General features: G+C 42.5%; 1 protein-coding gene across 2 annotated transcripts; it reads left to right on the top strand.

Annotated features, from left to right (window-relative positions):
* Positions 1–460: 460 nt before the first annotated feature.
* CD79A (CD79a molecule) lies at positions 461–13,411 on the top strand. 2 transcript variants are annotated; one of them, XM_075838998.1, is made up of 5 exons: positions 461–588; positions 4,307–4,621; positions 5,091–5,209; positions 11,131–11,193; positions 12,554–13,411. In XM_075838998.1, exons 1-5 carry the CDS (start codon positions 522–524, stop codon positions 12,665–12,667), a joined length of 678 nt encoding a protein of 225 aa, XP_075695113.1. In that variant the 5' UTR covers positions 461–521; the 3' UTR covers positions 12,668–13,411. The 2 variants fall into 2 exon arrangements, with proteins under 2 accessions (XP_075695113.1, XP_075695114.1); XM_075838999.1 differs by lacking the exons at positions 11,131–11,193; positions 12,554–13,411 and adding an exon at positions 7,079–7,848.
* Positions 13,412–14,800: the final 1,389 nt, after the last annotated feature.

Here is a 14,800-nt window from a genome sequence, read left to right on the forward strand (position 1 = left end):
GTAAATGGCAGAGCAGGGAGATACCTCCCTGCTCTGCCATAGCGTTCAATAGTATCTGGGTCCTAAGTATAGCCACGTGACGGCGGGAGGCACGGGTCCCCTCATGCCGCGGGCCCCGTAGCTGCCGCGATGGCGCCTACGGCGGTAGTTACGCCACTGGTGTAAACTACTTGGAATTTGGGGTGTAAGGGTCGGATGCTGACCTATAACTTTTCCTTTTCTACAATTATATTACTACAACTGTGACTGGCAGGAAGGAATATATTATCTGTATATAACCGTATGGTTTCTGTTGTATTGGCTTGTGCATATATTTACTTTCAGTACTAGGGAGAGATTTTTTGTTTTTTCGACTCATATTTTCTTTGAAGCAATGGAGCTGATCTCCTCTTTACATCCTCCCTCCCACTAATCAGCCACCCAACTACACAGAAATAACAAACACATCCAATTTCAGTCTGGCACAGGCGCTCGGGTTGATTTCTGCAGGTCAGATTGGGTGAGATATCAGATCGGAGAAGATGCCACTGAAAGCACCGCACCTGATTTGGACTACACCTACAATGATGTTCCTGATTCTTCTTCCAGGTACGTTGCAAATGAAATAGTTATGAACCAATGTTGGACAGGAGCAAAGAAAAAAAATCCACCTTTAACAATAGTTCATTTTTTAAGTCCCAAATTCTGTACTGATTAATAATATATCTTTATAGTGGTCAGAGCTCTATTTTTCTGATACAGAGCTCTAAATCACCTGCTACAAAGCTAAAGAGTTACATGATAAAATGATTGCTGTTTATAGCCACCACTAGGGGGAGCTTTAAAGCTTGCAGCATTTATCATTGTGTTCAATGGGAGCTGTATAAGTTTGTATGCAGTGAGCTCCCTCGAGTTGTGACTGCAGGCAGTGAACATTTTTTACTTAATTCTATATGTGATACATAATGAAATTAATCCGCACAGAATTTTGGATCTATTTAGATTAAAATAAATCATTTTGATTTGTATGGGACTTAATCAGTTTGTGTGGGACATAATTACAGCACAGCGTGATCACGCGAGATCACGCTGTGAATGACAGCACAGCGTGCTGTGTGAGTAAGTCCCACACAAACAAAACCAAAGTGTCGGGAGTGTGAATAGACATCGCGTCCTGGCTGGAGGTGATGTCTATTCACTCTCAAGACACTTCAGTAAAGGTAATGTGGGAAATGGACATGAATGGAGAGAAGTGTATGACGCTGATTGGTCACTGATTGGTCAATGTCATACACTTCTCTTTACAATGCCCACTTGGTCAAAAGTTAAAACACGCCCAGTTGGGCATTAAGAAACTAATTAGCATAAATCTAAAATTTCTCACAACTTGCTCAAAAATTGATCGTTTTTCAAAATAAAAACCACTGCTGTTATCTACATTATAGCGCCAATCACATTGTGTAGGAGATAGGGCACTTATAATCTGGTGACAGAGTCTCTAAGGAATTTTTATTTTAACTAGATGCTCCACAACAGCGTATGCCTGCTGCTTTAAAGGCAGAATACAGGGAATAAATGTTAGTCTGCATTCTGCTAATGGGTCCATAGGTGGGAAAATGAAGGGAGTAGTTGTATATTTTGAGATTGCTGTTCATTAAATTCTCTGGTATATTCAAAACACAATGGTGTCAATATAAAATCATAAAAAGAAACAACTTTCCTATTACAAGCAATGATCTCGCAGGGCCAGGGCCTGTCTACAGTGGTCGAGGAACCAGGGTTGTAGCTATACAGGGTGCAGAGGTAGCGGTCGTTTTTGTGGCCCTGGAGCCGGAGGGGGTCAAAGTCACCTCTGCCATATCAGAAGACACCAGTATTATAAATGACGCATGATTGGTGGGGGCCCTATTACAGTTTTCGCACTGGGGCCCAGAACCTTTAAGTTACAACTCTGCGAACAACGTTACGAAGAGGGCTAGATGACACCCCATGTACTTGCCCGTCTGCACCAGTCATTAGACTTTGCTGCCATCTCTTACCAGGCACCAGTCTATGGGGATGTCTCAGACTACTGCTTTCCCCCATGGGCAGTGGTCAGAAGTCATGGCGTCATCTCTATAACTACTCATCGAATCTGGCTACTGAATATGCAGATCAACTATATTATTGCCCCCCCCCCCCACTTTAATATAGACTAGACTTTGAGATCACAATAATAGCATGATTTATATATCTTTGTATATTTTTACACTTTTATATCTTCTGTATTAAGAAGATAATGGAAAGAGGAACAGGAAGCACCTGCCATCGGTGTATTTATCATGTGAACCTCCCTAGAGAGCAGAACTTCAGATAAAAGAAGAACTGAGCGAGGCCTCGTGACACGCATGAACTTTTTTTTTCTTTTTGACTTAAAAGATGGGGGGTGAATACTTTCCACTTTCTACTAAGTATTGAGAATCAGATACTAAATGGCTATAAATCTAAATTTCACAAAGAATTTATTTTTGAAAGATCTTGATTTCCCCTCATCCCAACTCCGGTCACGTGACGCCGCCCCCATCGGAAATCTGGACTTCCGATGACGTCCCGACCGTTCAGTGCTCTTCTGTTCTTCTAAGCGACTGTCTTTTCCGGCCGGCTCACTGAACGATACCGATCAATGACGCCCGTTCCTGAAATCTCCCAGTCAATGAGGCGTCATCCCCGCGCATGCGCAGTTCATAGAATCTCTCTTTGAACCAAGGATACTCAGTACAGCGGGCCTTGATTCTGGGGAAAAAAAACAGTGCATGCTGGGAACGGAGCCGAAAGCAGTCAAAGTAGTAATAGAGGGATGTCAACAAAGTGCGGCATGAAATAAATGACGTTTTTATGACGGAAATTACTTAAAAAGTAAAAAATAATGTCTTTTGGGGGGTTCTATGGGGAAAACTAAGGAGGCCAGAAATAAATTATAATAATTATCAGATCTCGGAAAACCCCTTTAATAACGGCATATAGGAAACGTTAATTGATGGTTTTCAGAAAGAGTTGAATGTCGTACAAATTGTCCTCGTCTGTGGGATATCCGTATATCAGAATAGAGTAAATGTGTTCTTATGGTGCTTGTCATAGGTATGGACTTGTCTGCGATCCTGGATTGCAGTAGTATAATAAGGGCATGCCCCCACGTGGCGGATTTTCTCCGCAAGTGTCCGCATCAATGCCGCACAGAATCCGCATTGCGGATTACGCTGCGGATCTGCCCAAAATGTGCAGTAAATTGATGCGGATTAGCTGCTGCGGACTGCGGAAAAGTGCTTCCCTTCTCTCTATTATCAGTGCAGGATAGAGAGAAGGGACAGCACTTTCCCTAGTGAAAGTAAACAAATTTCATACTTACCGGCCGTTGTCTTGGTGACGCGTCCCTCTTTCGGCATCCAGCCCGACCTCCCTGGATGACGCGGCAGTCCATGTGACCGCTGCAGCCTGTGATTGGCTGCAGCCGTCACTTAGACTGAAACGTCATCCTGGGAAGCCGGACTGGAGACAGAAGCAGGGAGTTCTCGGTAAGTATGAACTTCTATTTTTTTTACAGGTTGCTGTATATTGGGATCGGTAGTCACTGTCCCGGGTGCAGAAACAGTTACTGCCTATCGCTTAACTCTTTCAGCACCCTGGACAGTGACTATTTACTGACGTCTCCTAGCAACGCTCCCGTCATTACGGGAGCCCCATTGACTTCCTCAGTCTGGCTGTAGACCTAGAAATACATAGGTCCAGCCAGAATGAAGAAATGTCATGTCAAAAAAGCAAGACGCATCCGCAGCACACATAACATGTGCATGACAGCTGCGGACATCATTGCGGAATTTAGAATCTCCATTGAAGTCAATGGAGAAATTCCGCCATGAGTCCGCAACCAGCCACGTGTGAACCCAGCCTAAGATCTACCAACATAGATAGTGTGAGGCCAAGATTCTGCGAGATATGCAAAACTCAAGGTCATTTTTAGAGGGCAAAAGGGCATTTGACCCTCTGCGGATTGCACCATATTTTGCAAGGTAGTGGGTGGCCCAACAGTGAGCCGCAGGGGCACAAGGTGGGACTCCTGTAACTTTGACTTCGCTGACCTTGTTTCTATACTGCTCCCTCAGTTTCCTCGTGCGTCCATATCTGTGTTCATAGTAGATCCCAGGTACATGGAAGTTTTTTTTCACGGATTCCATTAGGCACTATAAAGTGGCACATAGGGTGACTACTGGTCCGTAATACAGATGTATATACGGATATGTAGTGTATATGTATCTATCCATAACAGCATCTATAAACTCTATTTCTACAGTTCCATCTTGGGGTCTGGAGATGCAGTGGGTACCCACCTCAGTATCCGTATTCCTTGGAGAGGACACTACGATTCCGTGCAACTTCGACAGGGAGCCCAATGAGAGTGTAAAAGTCTCCTGGGTCCTGATCTACAGAATAGTGAACGCAACAAACAACATGTCATTCTTGCAAACAATACAGAAAAATGTATCACACACCACGCAAAACCTGACCATCCGTAATGCAAAGAAACACGACAGTGGGCTCTATCGGTGTAGTGTGACTGTAGGACAGGAAACCCGTAACTCCTGTGGAACCTACCTGAGAGTAAAGGGTGAGTAGGAATTGGGAGTAGAATTGGGACTGTTGGCATATATGTAGAAGGTAACCCTTTAATCCTTTCCCTCCGCAGCCATTTTTCGGATTTCCATCTTCGCTTTTTTTTCTCCACACCGTTCAAAAGCCATAACTTTTTTATTTTTCCGTCAATATAGCTTGTTTTTTTGCGGCACGTGCTCTCGTTTTTCACGGCACCATTTATTGTACCGTATAATGTACTGGGAATCTGGAAAACATTTCTTGGTGGGGTAGATTGGGAAACCCCCGTTCTCGACATAGGTGCAAGAGGTGGGACTCGCATCTATCAGACATTTATGACATATTCTGTGGATATGCCTTAAATGTCTGTGATGTGAATATCCCTTTAAGCCAATGTGCTTGACTGCGTCCTATAATGTAGACGTGATTGACCTCTAGTGTAACGACTCATTTATGGTGTTGACCTCCTGCCTTTTACGTTTCAGAACCTGCTTCTTTCCTGTTCTTTAATGTTGCCGAAGCGACAAAAAACAGACTCATTACTGCGGAAGGAATCATACTGCTCCTCTGTGCTATCATCCCTGGGACCTTCCTCCTGTATAAGGTAGGCATACTATTTGGTCTTTTTGGGTATTAAGCTTCTCAGTGATAAAGATTTATAGCACATTAGTATTAAAGCATTGGTCTTTTGTTAAGCACAAGATGCCCAATACTTCCTCCTGGCGGCAGGCTCGGGGGACTATCAGGGTGCCCCCATACACATTAGATCATCAGGCTGATATGTTGTTTCCTAATATTGAGCATTTTTGGTCATCTGAAGAACTTGAAATCTTCCCATACGTGGCTCAATATTTGGCATAATTATAACAACTGTCAAAAATTGGATCAAATATGATCAGACCACTTTAAAGAGGTTCTCCCATAATCATTATTTATCACCTATCCACAAGATAGGTGATAAATATCTGATCAGTGGTAGTTCAAGCGTTGGGACACCCACCGATCACCAGAACGTACTTACCATTCCGTTACTGGGAGCTCTATAGGAATGGAGCGGTAGTGCACATGCTTGGTCACTGATCCTTTAATTTCTATGGGGCTGTCGAAGATGGTGCTCGGCAGCCCCATAGAAATGAATGGAGCGGTGGCCGAGCATGCGCACTAACACTCCATTCCTATGGGGCTTCCAGGAACGGCAAAGGTAAGCCTGTTCTCATGATCTGTGGGAGTCTCAGCGCGCGGACCCCCAACAATCAGATATTTATCACCTATACTGTGGATAGGTTATAAATAATGATTATGGAAAAACCCCTTTAAGAAATGGGGCCTGAGCCTATGATGAGACAGGAGATGAATTTCAGACTACCTTAGAGTCCCATTGGACTGCAGCTGTTACTACATTACTATAATACTACATTACTATAACAATACTACATTACTATAATAATAGCGCTAGGTTTAAACTTAATGGAAATTTGCGAGTTTACTCCACGTACTTATTTTAACAATCCAGTCTAAGTGACGCTAAATGCAGTCTGGCTGCTCAGTTGGCAGCGTTTGGCAGACACAAGAATATGAAGATTGGGCAGCCACTTTTTAGATAGTGACACACTGCCCTCTGTAGATAGTGCCACAGTGCCCTCTGTAGATAGTGCCACAGTGCCCTCTGTAGATACTGCCACACACCCACCTGTAGATAATGCCACAGCGCCCTCCCTAGATGTCACTGTGCCCTCTGTAAATAATGCCACACCCCCACCCGTAGATAATGCCACAGTGCCCTCTGTAGATAATGCCACAGTGCCCCCTGTAGATAATGCCATACACCCCCTAGTTAATGCCACAGTGCTCTCTGTAGATAATGCCACAGTGTCCTCTGTAGATAATGCCAGAGTTTGAGACCTCTGCTCTAGACAATATATAGCAGGTATATATATCAGGTGAGCATCATTCATGGGGTACAAATAATTTGCCTATAATTTTAGGGTCATCCTCTTTATGGCTTTCCATATGAGTGTGCATGAAGTATTTTTTATTCTCTCTTCAATATTCTTATTAGAGGACATACTTGTCGGGCATGATTCTGCCACTCTGTGCCTTTTGAAACTGCTACCCATGCCCGACTAGTTTAGGTCCTATTACACTGCCACTCCTGGGCCGTGTAAACTAAAGACGATCGACGAGACAGCTTGTTGATCGGTGCTCGTTTTGCTCCTTTCACAAGGAGCTATGTATGGGGACGAGCTCGTTACTCTGATCAAATAAAGTTGATATATCTTTTTGCATAATAAAATGGTCCTGCACTATTCTCCTATTGGCGTTGTATTCAGCAAATGCGGTGTTGACCGTGTATACTTTTGGCAGAGTAATTTTCTTGCTTAGGTTAGTTACATTATAAAAAATTATAAATTCCCTCTTTAGTTTTCACAATGTTAAGAAAGACTTTCAAATTCTCCCCATTCCTGTCTTATAGCGATATCAACAAGCTGATGTCAACAAGCGTATTTGGGAAGCTTATTCCACGGCAGGCAAGGCCATCCATAATGATTACACGTCATTGACTGCTGTAGAGCTGTTGGCAATTCAAGGGGTACATAGAACAATCTAGGACAGCGCAGGAGCGGCATAACAGCGGTTTTGGTTTTCTACCCGATATGTCTTATAAGTCTTCTTAGTTGGCTTCCTCTCTCTGCTCTAAATGACTTCATCACTTAACATGTTGCTGAAAAGACTTGAGTCAAAAGTGGGGAACCACTGAAGGGTCAGTTTTCTGAGATAATCGAAGGGTCAAAAACTTCATCTAATATCCGCAGTGGAGAGCGACTTCAAAAAGCATTTTTCACTCTGGAGGACTCATGTTTGTGCATTACATGAACTGCAATGGTAACTGTGTAACGCTTCATCTATCCAGTGGGGGTGCTGTGATCTTCCTTCACTGGTTGCAGCTGATCTCTCAAAGGATAACGTTGTGATCAGCTTATTGTTGGAGGATACTCCTAACAAAAAGGGGTTTTCCAAATAGGAGAAATTCTTTAACTAGGTTCCCCAGTCAAAACAACAGTTCTTCATCTAGTAGTTAGACATGCTACCAAGAGCATCTGTTGCTCTGGAGGACCTGGCACATTCACACATTATACAGACAGTCCATAGATTTCAATAGGAACTGTGTAATGCTTAATTTACCCTGTGGTGGCGCTGCAGAGATACTGAACACTTAGGGTATGTTCACACGAGGGCATCCGTTACGGCTGAAATTACGGGGATGTTTCAGCCTGAAAACATCCCCGTAATTTCAGCCGTAACGGCATGTGCAGGCGCTTGAACGCCGCGTCCATTACGACCGTAATTATCGCTGCTATTCATTGGAGTCAATGAGTAACGGCTCCAATTACGGCCAAAGAAGTGACAGGTCACTTCTTTGACGCGGGCGTCTATTTACGCGCCGTCTTTTGACAGCGGCGCGTAATTTACGCCTCGTGTGAACAGACAAACGTCTGCCCATTGCTTTCAATGGGCAGATGTTTGTCAACGCTATTGAGGCGCTATTTTCAGGCGTAATTCGGGGCAAAAACGCCCGAATTACGTCCGTAAATAGGCCGTGTGAACATACCCTAAGGGTATGTGCACACACACTAATTACGTCCGTAATTGACGGACGTATTTCGGCCACAAGTCCCGGACCGAACACAGTGCAGGGAGCCAGGCTCCTAGCATCATACTTATGTACGATGCTAGGAGTCTCTGCCTCGCTGCAGGACAACTGTCCCGTACTGTAATCATGTTTTCAGTACGGGACAGTTGTCCTGCAGAGAGGCAGGGACTCCTAGCATCGTACATAAGTATGATGCTAGGAGCCCGGCTCCCTGCACTGTGTTCGGTCCGGTACTTGTGGCCGAAATACGTCCGTCAATTACGGACGTAATTAGTGTGTGTGCACATACCCTTACTCCCAGATTTCCAAACAGATTACATGTGATTGCTGGAGGTCCCAGCAGAAGGACACAGTATCATCGGTTTATCGTTGAGGTATCCTTCTAAGGGACAACCCCTTTAACATTCAGTTGTTATCATTACCATTATGTCTTAGACCATATGTACCATCTGCCTCTGTATACATTATTTAAGGGGTTCCTGACTTGTGTCAATGTATATAGTGCTTCCTGTGCCATTTCTTTATTTAGATTTCTATACTTGTAACAAAGACAAAGAATTAAAGATTGTGTGTTTTTTGCAAATGTTTTTTTGTGTGAATTTATTTGTTACAAGGAAAGCTAACAATAAAGGTTTCAAGGACTTCATTAGATGAAAGTCGGCCAAACCCGGTAGGAACGGCTGATGATCTAATGTGTATGGGGGACTCCTGACTCTCCCTTGACAGTTGATGTCAAGGAAGAGAAGGATCGGGCATGTTGGATTTCAACGTGCCCGATCCTTTCCTCTAGTTGGAAATAAGCTGCTGCCAGAGGTGTTTAGCAGCGGCTTATTCCCTTCAATGAAATAAATATGCACGCTCAGCCAAACCGAGTATGTGTAGGGGGGCATCAGGAGAAATAGCTGATGGATAAAAGAGGGCGTGGGCACCTTTACATAGTGTCCTACTGGATAATTTTCCACAAACGTCTAAGGCACTTTTACAAGACCAGATGATCAGCTGATGGTGTGCTCATACGAACGTTAGTTTGTCGGCTGATCGGATCAATTATTCTGTGGAAACAGGGGAAGTGCTGCCGACAACGTTCGTCCCCAAACTTCCGATCATTGCATGTAAATGGAGAAATTGAGCGGCGATCAACATTCTGTTATCACCGATCAGTGTTTGTTACCGGGCAGAAAACCAGTCTTTCTGACCTAGAAGGCTTAGTTATAGGTGGTGCATGCTATTCACCTATAGGCTATGTTCACACAGGGCGTATACGATGTGTAAAAGTACACAGCCTATCCGCCCTGAACACCGCAGCGAATTCCAGCTGAGAAACGGTACCAAATTGTGGTGCCGTTTTTCAGGCGGAATGTCCGCTGCGGAAAACAGCAGGTTAAAAAAAAACAACAAAAACCTAAGGGTGTGAGGATTGTTGTAAACGCTCATGTTTTTTTTTTCTCTAAAAAGAAAAACTTTAATTGGAAAAAAAAAAGAAAAACAGCCTATACTTACCCATAGTCATGGCGACGCATCCCTCTGACGTCCTGCAGCCTGGCCTCCTGGGATGATGTTTCATCCCATGTGATCATTGCAGCTTGTGATTGGCTGCAGCAGTCACATGGGATGAAATGTCATTCTAGGAGGCACCGCAGATCAATTTATGAAGGTTTTTTCTATGTTTTTTTTTTTACACAGCTGTATTACGCTGTGATTTTCCGCAATGAAGTCCGTTGCGGAAATTCTGCAGTGTTTACGCTTCTTGTGGACATACCCATAGTGTGTGTATGAGTGTTTGGTGGGCACCCACTAGCTATGACAGATACCTGTGACAGACGTCTTTCAAAGCTAAGAAACCATAGGAAATTATTGTATCATGAGATAGATTGTCATAAAAAAGTCATATGTGAATGAGATCTACAATGATGACTACTCATCCAAATAATCAACATTGTAAAGGAACATTAGAAGGTATATTTCATATAGTATTATACAAGATTATATCATGAGGAAAAGAGGTAATTTCCCCTAGGTCTAAAACAATAATGTCCCTCAACCCCCCCAGTAACATGTGGCCTGCTCTAGTCTTCCCTTGTAGGTCATGTTAACGTAGGTCATGGCACCAGATGTAAAATTGTTTAGCCACTTTATAGGACTTTTATTTGGGCACTGTTACGTTTTTACTGTATGCATTATGTTGAGCTGTACAGATGTAATATGTGGGCACTGTATGGATGTAATATGTGGGCACTATATGGATGTAATATGTGGGCACTGTATGGATGTAATATGTGGGCACTGTATGGATGTAATATGTGGGCACTGTATGGATGTAATATATGGGCACTGTATGGATGTAATATGTGGGCACTGTATGGATGTAATATGTGGGCACTATATGGATGTAATATGTGGGCACTGTATGGATGTAATATGTGGGCACTGTATGGATGTAATATGTGGGCACTGTATGGATGTAATATATGGGCACTGTATGGATGTAATATGTGGGCACTGTATGGATGTAATATGTGGGCACTGTATGGCACTACTAATATTTGGCACTGTAAAGTGGTAATATTTAGGCACAGTTTGCCATTATTTTAGGCCGGCTTTATAGTAACATCACAAGAAAAATAGAAGGGTGTAGTCGTACATATTTTTGTCCAGGGGCCTCCACAAGCCTTGACCCGGCCCTGTACTCAATCAATCATATTACAGTTTTCCTGCTCTTATTGCCAACCAATGAGTCTGCGTAACCTCTGTTTCCTTGCTTTACTAGTAGCTTCATCGACAACAGGGTTTTTCAAAAAGCAGCACATGGTCCTTGGTTCATGGTCCTCAATGTTCTCATTATTGTCTCATTGTCTTGCACGTTCCACCAACAGAAACGTTTGGAAAATCTGAACTCAATGTCTTTAAAAGAAGCGGAAGGAGAGAATTTGTACGAGGTAAGGATTTGTCATCAAGAAAATATGCCTCATGGCTTCAGGAACACCTTAAAGAGTCTCTGTCACCACATTATAAGTGCCCTATCTCCTACATAATGTGATCAGCGCCGTAATGTAGATAACAACACTGTCGCGAGATCACACTGTGCAGTGATTAAGTCCCACACAAACTTTACCGAAGTGTCGGGATTGTGAATAGACATCGCGTCCTGGCTGGGGGTGATGTCTATTCACTGTCAAGACACTTCAGTAAAGTTAATGTGGGCGTATGTGACAGCACAGCATGATCTTGTACAAATGGACATGAATGGAGAGAAGTGTATGACGCTGATTGGTCACTGATTGGTCAGCGTCATACACTCCTCTTTACAACGTCCACTTGGTCAAAAATTTAAAAACGCCCAGTTGGCATAAATCTAAAATTGCTCATAACTAAAAAACACTGTTGTTATCTACATTACAGCGCCGATCACATTATGTAGGAGACAGGGCACTTATAATCCGGTGACAGAGACTCTTTAAGACCAAAACTGTATAAAGCCAAGTAGATATTTATACAAGAAGTCCATCAACCTTCATATATAAATAAAGAACTAAGGACAATTTAATAACGTACATTGCCCCATAGTCAAAGTTTTTCCTTAAGATGGGGCATTCTCCTAGTCGTCAACTGTATTCTGTCATTGCCCTGAGGGTTCCATTATTGTAATTTCTGCATGGGAGAAGACAGGGCCAGCATCAACTCCAGGGTATATTTTGGGCCAACTGGTCTTGGGGGGGCCCATGGGAATCTGGATAAACATGTTCTATTCCAGGGTGGGGTAGGCAGGAGGCCCACTTAGACTGTTGCCCGAAGACCCATATACAACAGGAGCCGGCCTCAACAAACAGGAGTTGATTTCTTCCTAATATCTTCTGTTTCAGCTGGTGGGGGACAGGGAGGATGGGACCTAGTTAAAGGGAAGCAGTTTGGTTAGAATGATCTCCCATTACAGACAAAGCAAAGTGGGAAGCTTCCTGCTGCAGAAAGCTACCTCCTAGCCATTAATTATATATGTGGTCCATGTCAATGCCACTATTTGGCTGCCTGGTGTATTTAAGGGGCATGTTGTGGACATGTTTGAGGGGATGTGATTAGTTTCTAAACAGGGGTCAAGGCTATTTTACACGAGCCAATGATCGGGCAAACGAGCGTTCTTATGATCGCTCGTCCCCATACATAGCTCCTTGTGAAAGGAGAAAACAAGCGCCGATCAACGATCTCGTTGATCGGTGCTCGTTATGGCCAAAAGTGGCCGCATCTTGCTAAATTCTTCTCTGAAACATTATTAATAAGGATTTCTCTGACTTTTTTTTATAGGGACTAAACTTAGAGGACTGTTCAATGTATGAAGACATCTCCCGTGGTCTACAGGCCACATATGAAGATGTGGGCACCTTGCGAGCATCAGCCATTCAGTTGGAGAAACCTTGACTCCTGAATTCAGTATTAGAGGAATCTGTACCACATGGGAAAAAAAACCAAATAGTGGATCATCAGAAACCATCAGAACAGTTGTGTTTATATCTCTGGAGAGAACCTCATTGTGTACAATGACCACAAATGACAGATTTCCACCTCGTCTTTGTATCTATTGACATGTTAAATACTCTTATATCATGTACAGATCGGTCTTGCTCACAGTATTCGTGAAGTAATGTCATTATTTGATAGGTACACTTTAAAAAATTCTATCTAGTGACAAATTTTTCTTGTGTGGCAATGGTGTGAATAGAAAGAAATGGACTCCATAGTCAGAAATGGGCCCTCCTACCTTATTGACAGTACATTGGTTCCCGAGTGGCACCACTAGGGGGAGCTTACTGAAGACAAATTTAGTATAGAGTTTAACGCACACTGTATAAATCTGTCTTGGGTAAACTCCCCCTAGTGGTGGCTTCAGCCAGACAGAATTTTATCATTTCACTCCATGGCAGTGTAAAAAGAAGCAGAGGATTTGTCACTCTGTATCAGAAAAAAAAGAAGCTCAAAATTCTATAGAAAATATATTCTGAAGTTAATAAGCATAGAATTTTGGATTTCTATAGATAAAAAAATGGACTATTCCTGTACATACTGCTATTAGCTGATTATATTATTTCTATCTATACAAGACATGTTTAGTTCTGCAGTTACCTCCGATATTATATTGTACATTATATTAATTGTTACGGGATCTATAATAAAATGCTTACCTCTCCTAATTCTAAAAAAACCTTGTAAACAGATTTGTCTGCATTTATTCTACTCTTAGGCCCTGTTCACACAGAGTTTTTTTTGCAGGCAGAAAAATCTGTCTCAAAATTCCTGAAGGAATTCCTTTCATTATTTTTCCCGCGAGTGGCTAAAAGCGCGAGTGTGAAAAAAAGCCTCTGCCTCCCATTGATACCAATTTCGTAAAATTTTTTGCCGCCGATTCTGCCGTGGTTTCAAAATCAGCGTGAAAAAAATGTGTGAACTGGGCCTTTACGGGACTCCGATGCTACAATGATTATTAGACAGACCTAAAAGATCTCAGACGTTAGGGGGCAATGTGTATTTCCAGGAATCCAAACCGCTACATTATGCTTTGTAATTTTCGGTGTGAAATTGCGCCATTTTGCGCACAGAATAAATGTGAATTTATATTTGATAAAATTCTGTTTTATATTCAATGAAAAGACGTAGTAATTATTAATACATTTTAAAATGGGTAAAATTGATCAAAACTGGCGCAAAGGCAAAGTGAAGTGTTTGCCCATGGCAACCAATCAGGTTGCTGCTTCTATTTTAAATTTTTGTGTCAAATTGCGCCATATTGCGCACAGAATAACTAAATTCATATTTTCACACAACATCTTTTTGCACACAGATAAACTCAATTTTATTTTATTAATCAAACAAGTACATTTATGTGTGAAATTGCGCCATTTTGCGCATAGAATAACTTTTACGTTATCACAAATCAGCCATGTTTTGCGAAATTTGCCATTTTGCGCAGAGAATATAATTTCCTACATATTATAACACATCAGATATTTTTGGGAGTAATATCGCCATGTTGAGCACAGAATAACCTCATTTATATTACCACTCATCATCAATATGTTTTGCGAAATTGGCCATTTTGCGCAAAGAATATATTTCAATTTATTTCATCACACAGACAATAGTAATTTTTTTGTATGAAATTCCGCTGCGTAAATTATCGCATATACTTACCCCCTCCATCCTCTGACGTCCGCTCCGTCCTCCGTGGATGACAACGCAGGCCCATCAGCCTGTGATTGGCTGCAGCGGTCACATGGCCTGCTACTTAATCCAGGGAGGCCGGACTGGAGAAGCAGGGAACTCTGGGTACGTATAACTTTATTTATTTTTTCTTACTTGCGATTTTTGCGGCAGAATCGCTGTGATTACGCCGCAAATATCGCCGACAACACTCCTCTGTTGCGGGTTTAAGCACCCCATTGAATTCAATGGGTAAACCTGCAAAAGATGAGTTCCGTATCTGTAGAATTAATTGACATGCTTCGGCTGAATAACCGCACCGCAGGTCAATTTATGTGCGGTGTTTTCGGCCGAAAT

The sequence above is a fragment of the Rhinoderma darwinii genome, chromosome 10, assembly GCF_050947455.1.
Source record: "Rhinoderma darwinii isolate aRhiDar2 chromosome 10, aRhiDar2.hap1, whole genome shotgun sequence".
Taxonomy (NCBI): Eukaryota; Metazoa; Chordata; class Amphibia; order Anura; family Rhinodermatidae; genus Rhinoderma; species Rhinoderma darwinii.